Source organism: Phoxinus phoxinus (assembly GCF_949152265.1).
Source record: "Phoxinus phoxinus genome assembly, chromosome: 23".
NCBI classification, from domain to species: domain Eukaryota; kingdom Metazoa; phylum Chordata; class Actinopteri; order Cypriniformes; family Leuciscidae; genus Phoxinus; species Phoxinus phoxinus.
In genome coordinates this window covers 292,501-305,000 of record NC_136898.1, presented here as the reverse complement: position 1 = coordinate 305,000, position 12,500 = coordinate 292,501, and the positions used below count along the sequence as shown (strand labels likewise).

The window sequence follows — 12,500 nt, the reverse complement described above, 5'->3', positions numbered from 1 at the left end:
CTCTATTATCTTCACTAACTCTATTCTATTCACTAACTCTATTATCTTCACTAACTCTATTCTATTCACTAACTCTATTCTCTTCACTAACTCTATTCTATTCACTAACTCTATTATCTTCACTAACTCTATTATCTTCACTAACTCTATTCTCTTCACTAACTCTATTCTCTTCACTAACTCTATTCTCTTCACTAACTCTATTATCTTCACTAACTCTATTATCTTCACTAACTCTATTATCTTCACTAACTCTATTATCTTCACTAACTCTATTCTCTTCACTAACTCTATTATTTTCACTAACTCTATTCTCTTCACTAACTCTATTCTCTTCACTAACTCTATTCTCTTCACTAACTCTATTATCTTCACTAACTCTATTCTCTTCACTAACTCTATTCTCTTCACTAACTCTATTATCTTCACTAACTCTATTATCTTCACTAACTCAATTATTTTCACTATCTCTATTCTCTTCACTAACTCTATTATTTTCACTAACTCTATTATTTTCACTAACTCTATTCTCTTCACTAACTCTATTATCTTCACTAACTCTATTATTTTCACTAACTCTATTCTCTTCACTAACTCTATTATTTTCACTAACTCTATTATCTTCACTAACTCTATTATTTTCATTATCTCTATTCTCTTCACTAACTCTATTATTTTCACTAACTCTATTCTCTTCACTAACTCTATTATCTTCACTAACTCTATTATCTTCACTAACTCTATTATCTTCACTAACTCTATTATCTTCACTAACTCTATTCTCTTCACTAACTCTATTATCTTCACTAACTCTATTCTCTTCACTAACTCTATTTTCACTAACTCTATTATCTTCACTAACTCAATTATTTTCACTAACTCTATTCTCTTCACTAACTCTATTATCTTCACTAACTCTATTATCTTCACTAACTCTATTCTCTTCACTAACTCTATTCTCTTCACTAACTCTATTATCTTCACTAACTCTATTATCTTCACTAACTCTATTCTCTTCACTAACTCTATTCTCTTCACTAACTCTATTATTTTCACTAACTCTATTCTCTTCACTAACTCTATTCTCTTCACTAACTCTATTCTCTTCACTAACTCTATTATCTTCACTAACTCTATTATCTTCACTAACTCTATTCTCTTCACTAACTCTATTCTCTTCACTAACTCTATTATCTTCACTAACTCTATTATCTTCACTAACTCTATTCTCTTCACTAACTCTATTCTCTTCACTAACTCTATTATTTTCACTAACTCTATTCTCTTCACTAACTCTATTCTCTTCACTAACTCTATTCTCTTCACTAACTCTATTATCTTCACTAACTCTATTCTCTTCACTAACTCTATTATCTTCACTAACTCTATTCTCTTCACTAACTCTATTATCTTCACTAACTCAATTATTTTCACTATCTCTATTCTCTTCACTAACTCTATTATTTTCACTAACTCTATTATTTTCACTAACTCTATTATTTTCACTAACTCTATTCTCTTCACTAACTCTATTATTTTCACTAACTCTATTCTCTTCACTAACTCTATTATTTTCACTAACTCTATTATCTTCACTAACTCTATTATTTTCATTATCTCTATTCTCTTCACTAACTCTATTATTTTCACTAACTCTATTCTCTTCACTAACTCTATTTTCACTAACTCTATTATCTTCACTAACTCAATTATTTTCACTAACTCTATTCTCTTCACTAACTCTATTCTCTTCACTAACTCTATTCTCTTCACTAACTATATTCTCTTCACTAACTCTATTCTCTTCACTAACTCTATTCTTTTCACTAACTCTATTATCTTCACTAACTCTATTATTTTCACTAACTCTATTCTCTTCACTAACTCTATTCTCTTCACTAACTCTATTATTTTCACTAACTCTATTCTCTTCACTAACTCTATTCTCTTCACTAACTTTATTCTCTTCACTAACTTTATTCTCTTCACTAACCCTATTCTCTTCACCAACTATATTCTCTTCACTAACTCTAACTCTATTCTGATTCACTAACTCTATTCTGTGTTACTAACTATTCTGTTTCAGTAACTCTATTCTCTTCACTAACTTTATTCTCTTCACTAACTCTATTATCTTCACTAACTCTATTCTCTTCACTAACTTTATTCTCTTAACTAACTCTATTCTGCTTCACTAACACTAACTCTAACTCTATTATGCTTCACTAACTCTATTCTCTTCACAAACTCTATTCTCTTCACTAACTTTATTCTCTTCACTAACCCTATTCTGCTTCACTAACTCTAACTCTATTATGCTTCACTAACTCTATTCTCTTCACAAACTCTATTCTCTTCACTAACCCTATTCTCTTCACCAACTCTATTCTCTTCACTAACTCTAACTCTATTCTGATTCACTAACTCTATTCTGTTACTAACTATTCTGTTTCAGTAACTCTATTCTCTTCAGTAACTCTATTCTCTTCACTAACTCTATTCTCTATTCTGCTTCACTAACTCTTTTCTGCTTTACTAACTCTATTCTGCTTCACTAATTCTAACTCTATTCTCTTCACTAACTCTATTATTTTCACTAACTCTATTCTCTTCACTAACTCTATTATCTTCACTAACTTTATTCTCTTCACTAACTTTATTCTCTTCACTAACTTTATTCTCTTCACTAACTCTATTCTCTTCACTAACTCTATTCTCTTCACTAACTCTATTCTCTATTCTGCTTCACTAACTCTTTTCTGTTTTACTAACTCTATTCTGCTTCACTAATTCTAACTCTATTCTCTTCACTAACTCTAGTCTCTTCACTAACCCTATTCTCTTCACTAACTCTATTCTCTTCACTAACTCTATTCTCTTCACTAACTCTATTCTCTTCACTAACTCTATTATCTATTCTGCTTCACTAACTCTATTCTGCTTCACTAATTCTAACTCTATTATGCTTCACTAATTCTATTATCTTCTCTAACTCTATTCTCTTCACTAACTCTATCCTGCTTCTCTAACTCTATTATATTCTCTTCACTAACTCTATTCTGCTTCAGATCTGTGGCCGGTCTCTTAACTGCTTAGACTCCTTTTAAAAGTTAGTCACCTAATTCTTTCTTCAAGATGGATCATAACTTTCTAACTCTGTTACAAACAAAAGTGGAAATAAAGCATTTTATAAATCAGACATTTTTAATGTTCAGAGAACATTCAGAAATAATATTATTACCATACATAACTTAATATTGTGTAACATTTTGTAAGTTGGGAAGATGTCTGCAAGGAACTCTTTAAAAATTATAATTCTGTCATCATCAAAAATAAGTTTTGAGAAATTCCTCAGTGTTTTTGTCCTGACAGTGGAAGTCAATGGGGTCCAAAGTTATTTGCTTCCCAACGTTCTTAAAGTTCCCCTGTTGTCAACAGTGTTATCCCTTACACCTCATCTTTGAAAAATTCCTTTATGTCTTAAAATATCTTGAATGTAACTCGACACCCTTGCCTCATTTAGTATGCGCGGTTCTATGAATATGCAAATGAGCCCCGCCTCCACTCACTCACTCTCTCAGAGATCCACTGGTGGACGATCACACGTTGATCTGATTGGTCAAGGTAGTGTGTGACGTCAGAAACACCAGCGATTTCAAACCGTGTGTTTGAGACTGTCTTTGGTTCACTGCAGTTTTAAGCAGAAAATACTCAGCAATGCTGTCCACTTATGAACTTACACATGGTGTGTGTTAAAGCAGATTAATAACACCACACACACACATACACTACATTAAAAGCTGGATGTACACCACTGGGGGACTTTAAAAATACCATCTTTTGTGTTCCACAGAAGAAAGAAACTCAACAGGCTCGAATGGCTTGAGTAAATGATGACAGAAAGATGATTTTATAGTGAACTGTCCCTTTAAGAAGCAGTGACGGGTCATAATCGCATCATCATGTGAGCAGACGTGTTTACATTTACATTTATTCATTTAGCAGACGCTTTTATCCAAAGCGACTTACAAATGAGAGCAATAGAAGCCATTAAACTAGCAGTAGGACAACAGTATGTGAGTGCTATGACCCTTCACAGTACAATATATATATTTTTTTTTAGAATAGATAAGAAAGTGTTAGTAGTACTGAATTAAGTGCTCAAGTGCTGCCAAAAAAGATACGTCTTTAGCAGTTTCTTAAAGGTGTCTCCGGACTCTGCAGCTCTGGTAGAGTTAGGCAGATCATTCCTCCAGCAGGAACAGTCGTGGTGAAGGTCCGAGAGAGAGATTTCGTGCCTCTTTGAGATGATGCACCACCAGACGCCGCTCACTTGCAGACACAAGTTTCTGGACGGCACATGAGTCTGAAGTAATGAGTTCAGGTACAGGGGAGCAGTGCCAGTGGTGTTCTGCAGGCAAACGTCAGTGACTTGAGTTTGATGCGAGCGGCAACCGGCAACCAGTGCAGTTTCGTGAGGAGAGGAGTGACGTGTGTCTCTTCGGCTCGTTGAAGACCGCTCTAGCTGCAGCTTCTGGATCAGTTGCAGAGGTTTGACAGTGCAAGCTGGGAGACCGGCCAGGAGAGCATTACAATAGTCCAGTCTGGACAGAACAAGCGCCTGAACAAGGAGTTGTGTAGCTCTGATAGGAAGGGCCTGATCCTCCTGATGTTGTACAAGGCAAATCTGCATGACTGGGCAGTGCTAGCGATGTGGTCTGTGAAGATCAACTGGTCATCAATTACAACAAGGTTCCTGGCTGATCTTGATGGAGTTATGGATGACGAGCTGAATGGAGAAGTTGTGATGAAGTGCTGGGTTGGCCGGGATTACGAGTAGCTCTGTCTTCACAAGGTTTAGTTGAAGGTGGTGGTCCTTCATCCAGCCAGAGATGTCTGTCAGGCTGAGATGCGAGCGGCTACCGTCGGATCATCCGGCTGGAATGAGAGGTAGAGTTGTGTGTCATCAGCGTAGCAGTGATAGGAAAAGCCATGTTTCTGAATCACAGATCTAGTGATGTCATGTAGATTGAGAAGAGAAGTGGTCCTAGCACTGAGCCCTGAGGCACACCAGTGGCTAGATGTTGGGTCTTAGACACCTCACCCCTCCATCTACCCGAGAGATAAGACTTGAACCACTGGAGTGCAGTTCCCGAGATCCCGTGTTTGACTGCAGACGTGGTGTTTGACTGCAGATGATTCGCGCAGACGTGTTTGACTGCAGACGTGGTGTTTGACTGCAGATGATTCGCGCAGACGTGTTTGACTGCAGACGTGTTTGACTGCAGACGTGGTGTTTGACTGCAGACGTGTTTGACTGCAGATGATTCGCGCAGACGTTAGACTGTGTAGCTCATCAGTTCTATCTGAGAGTCAGATTTATGATTGTATCTGAGCAGCAGACAAACATGTTCCATCTGATCAAACGCATTATCTTTCCTTTCCTGTCTACAATATCATTCTGATTTATTTAGAAGATTTATTTCTGACCTGTCAGTCAGACCGGTAGCCCCGCCCCGCTCGCACGTCATTGGCTGAGGCTTCAGTAAAGGGTCTGGGGTTAATGTGCTGTTAACGATGGGCGTCTTCCTGCCTCATGGATGTCGACGGATGGGCTCTTTCCTCTTTTCCATTCCCGGCCCCTGTTATCCCGTGCTGTCAGGAATGCAGGAAATGATGTCAGAGCACTTCCTGTCTGAATAAACCCAGGCGCTCATGAGCCTCACAGAAGCTCCTGCTGGAATCAAACTCTGCTTTATTCTTGAAGACGATTATTTCCCTCACTGTTCTGCCGTTATAAAGGCTCAAGCTTTATTTCTACAGCGCTGTATACAGTACGCATCGTTTTCACAGTGATAAACAGGGAAATGAACATGTTACGATGAAACAAGACTTAATATCTTTACTAATTTTTATTCTTCTTCAGTTATTGTATCTTCATTTAAGAATGTTTCGAGATTTGTGCTTGAAAACAAGGCAGAAACACTGAGGAAGAGCATCAGTGCAGTGTGGGATCATTATTCAGCTCTATTCAATTTAGTTCAATGTTGATTGAGATCAATTCATGTTGATTCAATTCAGTTCAGTTTAATGAGAGTGTTGATGTTGCAACATTCATTAATTATGAGACAAATGCAGATTCTGCTGTAAAGCAGCTTTAAAAGACAACAGTCATTATTCAGATCAATTCAGTTGTGGTTCTGTTTTCATCTGATGGTGTCTGTGCAGTCAGATCAATCATATCTCTGAATATTAATTGTATTTTATCACTGTCAATCCCTCTGATTGGCTGAGAGCCTGTGATGGGCGTGTCTTGCTGTCTGTGATTGGCCAGTTTCTCGCGGTGGTGTTTGATGCAGCGCTGGCGCTTTGAGAGCCAGAGTGAACACGAGTTTCCACACACTTGCGCTCTGACAGCTTTATTAATGCTGATGTTTTCCAGCTGCTGGATCTGCTGCACACACACTGATGAAGGGAGGAGGTGTTGATTCAGTTCAGTTCAGTTCAGTGTTGATTCAGTTCAGTTCAGTGTTGATTCAGTTCAGTGTTGATTATATTCAGTTCAGTGTTGATTATATTCAGTTCAGTGTTGATTATATTCAGTTCAGTGTTGATTATATTCAATTCAGTGTCCAATTTAGTATAATTAATTCATCTTTGTCTCTAGGATAAGTACCAAAAACCTTGTTAAAAAAATGCAACTTGATCCTACAGAATTAGTCAATTACAGGCCGATCTCTAATCTGCCATTTCTGTCAAAGATATTAGAAAAAGCAGTATCCTCACAACTGTGTTCCTTTCTAGAAAGAAATGATATCTGCGAGGATTTTCAGTCCGGATTTAGACCGTACCATAGTACCGAGACCGCTCTCGTTAGAGTCACACATGATTTGCTCTTATCATCCGATCGTGGTTGTATCTCTCTTTTAGTGTTACTTGATCTTAGTGCTGCATTTGACACCATTGACCACAACATCCTTTTAAATAGACTCGAACATTAGGTTGGCATTAGTGGAATTGCACTAGCATGGTTTAAATCACACTTATCTGACCGTTATCAGTTTGTAGCAGTAAATGAAGAGATGTCTTATCAATCACAAGTTCAGTATGGCGTACCACAAGGCTCAGTACTAGGACCGCTGCTGTTCACTCTGTACATGCTACCATTAGGAGATATCATTAGGAAACATGGAATTAGCTTTCACTGTTATGCCGACGACACTCAGCTGTATATTTCTTCAAAACCTGACGAAACTTACCAATTCACAAAATTAACGGAATGCATAGCGGATATAAACAACTGGATGACTAGTAATTTCCTACTACTAAATTCAGAAAAAATAGATTCTAATTATTGAACAAAAAACTTCCACACGTAATAACCTAGAGTACTGTCTAACACTTGATGCTGCGTAGTTTAGGAACCTGTGTGTGTGTGTGTGTGGGTGTGCTCTTTGATACCAATCTTTCATTTGAAAGTCATGTGTCTAGTATCTGTAAAACCGCATTTTTCCATCTTAAAAATATATCTAAATTACGTCATATGCTCTCATTGACAAATGCGGAACAGTTAGTTGATGCGTTCATGAGCTCAAGGCTAGATTATTGTAATGCTCTACTGGGTGGTTGCCCTGCACGCTTAACAAACAAACTACAGCGAGTTCAAAACGCAGCCGCTCGAGTTCTTACCAGAACCAGGAAGTATGACCATATTAGCCCCGTTCTGTCAACACTGCATTGGCTGCCTATTAAACATCGTATACATTTTAAAATATTGCTGATCACTTACAAAGCACTAAATGGTTTATCTCCGCAGTACTTGAGCGAGCTCTTAACGCATTATAGTCCTTCACGTCTACTGCCATCTCACAACTCCGGCCAGTTAATAATACCTAGAATATCAGAATCGACTGCAGGCGGTAGATCCTTTTCCTATTTAGCACCAAAACTGTTTTCTGTTAAAACGGTGTCGTGTTAGTTAATAAGTTAATAACTAATGATCGTTGCGAGGAAGTGAATCAATCAAAACTAACTTTATCTGGATAATAACTGTATTCTAGATCTGCTGTAAAGCTGAACACTGTTACTGTAATCTCCTGTGATCTCTGTAAAGCTGCTGGAAACTCTATATTGGTAAAGCGCTGTATAGATGAGGGACTGGACTTGTTCCTCGCGAGGACTGATGAAGGCGAGGAGGAGTTCCTCACGAGGTGTGAAGGTTGCTGTGGCCAGTAATGGGCTCCACGGCTCTGTTATCAGCAGATTCATCTGTTTCCCACATCACTTCCTCTTCCTCCCGCTGGTCCCAGAGGAGCCGCCGCAGTAACACAGGGTGTTTCTCTGTCCTCGTGTGTGGAACTCTTCACATTATAAACATCATTTATAACGCCTGTGAATGATCCACATGATCTGATAAACCGTCGATCTCCTCAGTCCTTCTGTGTCTGGTTGATAGTTTACACTCTTTTCTCCAGTGAAAGTCTTAATAGTTCAAACGTCCTCCTCTGCTCGAGCTCGAGTCTTTCTGCCGTCAAATCTGCTCTGATGATCAAGTCAACGTGAGAACAACTGTGATATTGTTAGTAATATTTCAGCTGGACTGAAGCAGGATTACTTGATTATCCATCATCATTTATGATAAAAATCATGAGTATCAAATATGATCATCAGGCTCTTGAGGAAGGTTTATTTGTTCATCTGTCAATCATCATCGTATTGCATTGTGTTTCAAAAATACAGATCTTAAAACTAAGCATTTCAATATAATCTTACTGAGACTTTTTTATTGGCAAATATTGATATACATTTCATGTCAATATCTGCTTTACTTTGTGTGTGTGTGTGTGTTTGTGTGTGTGTGTGAGACGTGATCATTAGTGTGTGTGTGTGTGTGTGTGTGTGTGTGTGAGACGTGATCATTAGTGTGTGTGTGTGTGTGTGTGTGTGAGACGTGATCATTAGTGTGTGTGTGTGTGTGTGTGTGTGTGTGTGTGTGTGTGTGTGTGTGTGTGTGTGTGTGAGACGTGATCATTAGTGTGTGTGTGAGACGTGATCATTATTGTTGTGTGTGTGTGTGTGTGTGTGAGACGTGTCTCAGTGTCTCGTGATCATTAGTGTGTGTGTGTGTGAGTGACGTGAGGATGCTGCCGTGTCTCGTGATCATTAGTGTGTGTGTGACGTGAGGATGCTGCCGTGTCTCGTGATCATTAGTGTGTGTGTGTGTGTGTGAGTGACGTGAGGATGCTGCCGTGTCTCAGTGTCTCGTGATCATTAGTGTGTGTGTGTGTGTGTGTGTGTGTGAGGATGCTGCCGTGTCTCAGTGTCTCGTGATCATTAGTGTGTGTGTGTGTGTGTGTGTGTGTGTGAGGATGCTGCCGTGTCTCAGTGTCTCGTGATCATTAGTGTGTGTGTGTGTGTGTGTGTGTGTGTGTGTGTGTGTGTGTGTGTGTGTGTGTGTGTGTGTGTGTGAGGATGCTGCCGTGTCTCAGTGTCTCGTGATCATTAGTGTGTGTGTGTGTGTGTGTGAGGATGCTGCCGTGTCTCGTGATCATTAGTGTGTGTGTGTGTGTGTGTGTGTGTGTGTGTGTGAGGATGCTGCCGTGTCTCGTGATCATTAGTGTGTGTGTGTGTGTGTGTGTGAGTGACGTGAGGATGCTGCCGTGTCTCAGTGTCTCGTGATCATTAGTGTGTGTGTGTGTGTGTGTGTGTGTGTGTGTGTGAGGATGCTGCCGTGTCTCGTGATCATTAGTGTGTGTGTGTGTGTGTGTGTGAGTGACGTGAGGATGCTGCCGTGTCTCAGTGTCTCGTGATCATTAGTGTGTGTGTGTGTGTGTGAGGATGCTGCCGTGTCTCAGTGTCTCGTGATCATTAGTGTGTGTGTGTGTGTGTGAGGATGCTGCCGTGTCTCAGTGTCTCGTGATCATTAGTGTGTGTGTGTGTGTGTGTGTGTGTGTGTGTGAGGATCCTGCCGTGTCTCAGTGTCTCGTGATCATTAGTGTGTGTGTGTGTGTGTGTGTGTGAGGATGCTGCCGTGTCTCAGTGTCTTGTGATCATTAGTGTGTGTGTGTGTGTGAGGATGCTGCCGTGTCTCAGTGTCTTGTGATCATTAGTGTGTGTGTGTGTGTGTGTGAGGATGCTGCCGTGTCTCAGTGTCTCGTGATCATTAGTGTGTGTGTGTGTGTGTGTGTGTGTGAGGATCCCGCCGTGTCTCAGTGTCTCGTGATCATTAGTGTGTGTGTGTGTGTGTGTGAGGATGCTGCCGTGTCTCAGTGTCTCGTGATCATTAGTGTGTGTGTGTGTGTGTGAGGATGCTGCCGTGTCTCAGTGTCTCGTGATCATTAGTGTGTGTGTGTGTGTGTGTGTGTGTGTGAGGATCCTGCCGTGTCTCAGTGTCTCGTGATCATTAGTGTGTGTGTGTGTGTGTGTGTGTGAGGATGCTGCCGTGTCTCAGTGTCTTGTGATCATTAGTGTGTGTGTGTGTGTGAGGATGCTGCCGTGTCTCAGTGTCTTGTGATCATTAGTGTGTGTGTGTGTGTGAGGATGCTGCCGTGTCTCAGTGTCTCGTGATCATTAGTGTGTGTGTGTGTGTGTGTGTGTGTGTGTGTGTGAGGATGCTGCCGTGTCTCGTGATCATTAGTGTGTGTGTGTGTGTGTGTGTGAGTGACGTGAGGATGCTGCCGTGTCTCAGTGTCTCGTGATCATTAGTGTGTGTGTGTGTGTGTGAGGATGCTGCCGTGTCTCAGTGTCTCGTGATCATTAGTGTGTGTGTGTGTGTGTGTGTGTGTGTGTGTGAGGATCCTGCCGTGTCTCAGTGTCTCGTGATCATTAGTGTGTGTGTGTGTGTGTGTGTGTGAGGATGCTGCCGTGTCTCAGTGTCTTGTGATCATTAGTGTGTGTGTGTGTGTGAGGATGCTGCCGTGTCTCAGTGTCTTGTGATCATTAGTGTGTGTGTGTGTGTGTGTGAGGATGCTGCCGTGTCTCAGTGTCTCGTGATCATTAGTGTGTGTGTGTGTGTGTGTGTGTGTGAGGATCCCGCCGTGTCTCAGTGTCTCGTGATCATTAGTGTGTGTGTGTGTGTGTGTGAGGATGCTGCCGTGTCTCAGTGTCTCGTGATCATTAGTGTGTGTGTGTGTGTGTGAGGATGCTGCCGTGTCTCAGTGTCTCGTGATCATTAGTGTGTGTGTGTGTGTGTGTGTGTGTGTGAGGATCCTGCCGTGTCTCAGTGTCTCGTGATCATTAGTGTGTGTGTGTGTGTGTGTGTGTGAGGATGCTGCCGTGTCTCAGTGTCTTGTGATCATTAGTGTGTGTGTGTGTGTGAGGATGCTGCCGTGTCTCAGTGTCTTGTGATCATTAGTGTGTGTGTGTGTGTGAGGATGCTGCCGTGTCTCAGTGTCTTGTGATCATTAGTGTGTGTGTGTGTGTGAGGATGCTGCCGTGTCTCAGTGTCTTGTGATCATTAGTGTGTGTGTGTGTGTGAGGATGCTGCCGTGTCTCAGTGTCTTGTGATCATTAGTGTGTGTGTGTGTGTGAGGATGCTGCCGTGTCTCAGTGTCTTGTGATCATTAGTGTGTGTGTGTGTGTGAGGATGCTGCCGTGTCTCAGTGTCTCGTGATCATTAGTGTGTGTGTGTGTGTGTGTGTGTGTGTGTGTGAGGATGCTGCCGTGTCTCGTGATCATTAGTGTGTGTGTGTGTGTGAGGATGCTGCCGTGTCTCAGTGTCTCGTGATCATTAGTGTGTGTGTGTGTGTGTGTGAGGATGCTGCCGTGTCTCGTGATCATTAGTGTGTGTGTGTGTGTGTGTGTGTGTGTGTGAGGATGCTGCCGTGTCTCGTGATCATTAGTGTGTGTGTGTGTGTGAGGATGGTTTTGTAGGACAGAAGTTATCAAGTCTTCATCTCACATCATCTTTATAGTGATCAAATGCAACCAAGTATGATTTGCTGCTAAAAAAAAATAAGTCAACATGAGATGAAAATTCTAGTTTTCTTAATAAGTTTTAAGTAAATAAATAAGTTTTCTTAATGCATGTTATAAATGTTATTGTGATTGATTCATCCATGCATATATTATAGACCTCATAGTGTTTAATCAGAATATCAGAATATCTCTGATGCGTTTAAACTCCGCCCCTGCTTTAGAGCCACACCCACATCTCAACATCCAATCAACAGCTGACGGACAGAACCACGCCCTGCCACACATTTAGTCACTCTTTCAATAATCCGTGACACTGTGATGTACGTCACAACTAAATAACATTTCTGACTTTTTTTCTCAAAATTGTGTGATATATACTTGCAAGGAAAAAAGAAAGAACAGTTTTTATTGTTTATTCCGTGGCTTCAAGCTGCTCATCGGCGAGACACTGACTGTGTGTGTGTGTGTGTGTGTGTGTGTCCTGTAGGAGGCGCTGTCGGTGGTGAGTGAGGATCCAGCTTTATTCCAGTGTTCGTACGGAGCGTCTCTCCCTAAAGCAGACATGACGGCCTCCGCCGAATACA

General features: G+C 40.8%; 1 protein-coding gene across 6 annotated transcripts in view; it reads left to right on the top strand.

Moving 5' to 3' along the window:
• The window catches only part of erg (ETS transcription factor ERG), a 54,787-nt gene that overhangs the window by 19,119 nt on the left and 23,168 nt on the right, over nt 1-12,500 (top strand). For 5 of the 6 annotated variants that reach the window (XM_079600469.1, XM_079600467.1, XM_079600471.1 and 2 more), the window contains one exon: nt 12,404-12,500. This exon is cut by the window's right edge and continues 106 nt beyond it. In XM_079600469.1, coding sequence (XP_079456595.1) covers nt 12,404-12,500 — 97 coding nt within the window. Of the gene's footprint in view, nt 1-3,920; nt 3,965-12,403 lie in introns of those variants that run through there. The other variant, XM_079600472.1, reaches the window with a different exon arrangement.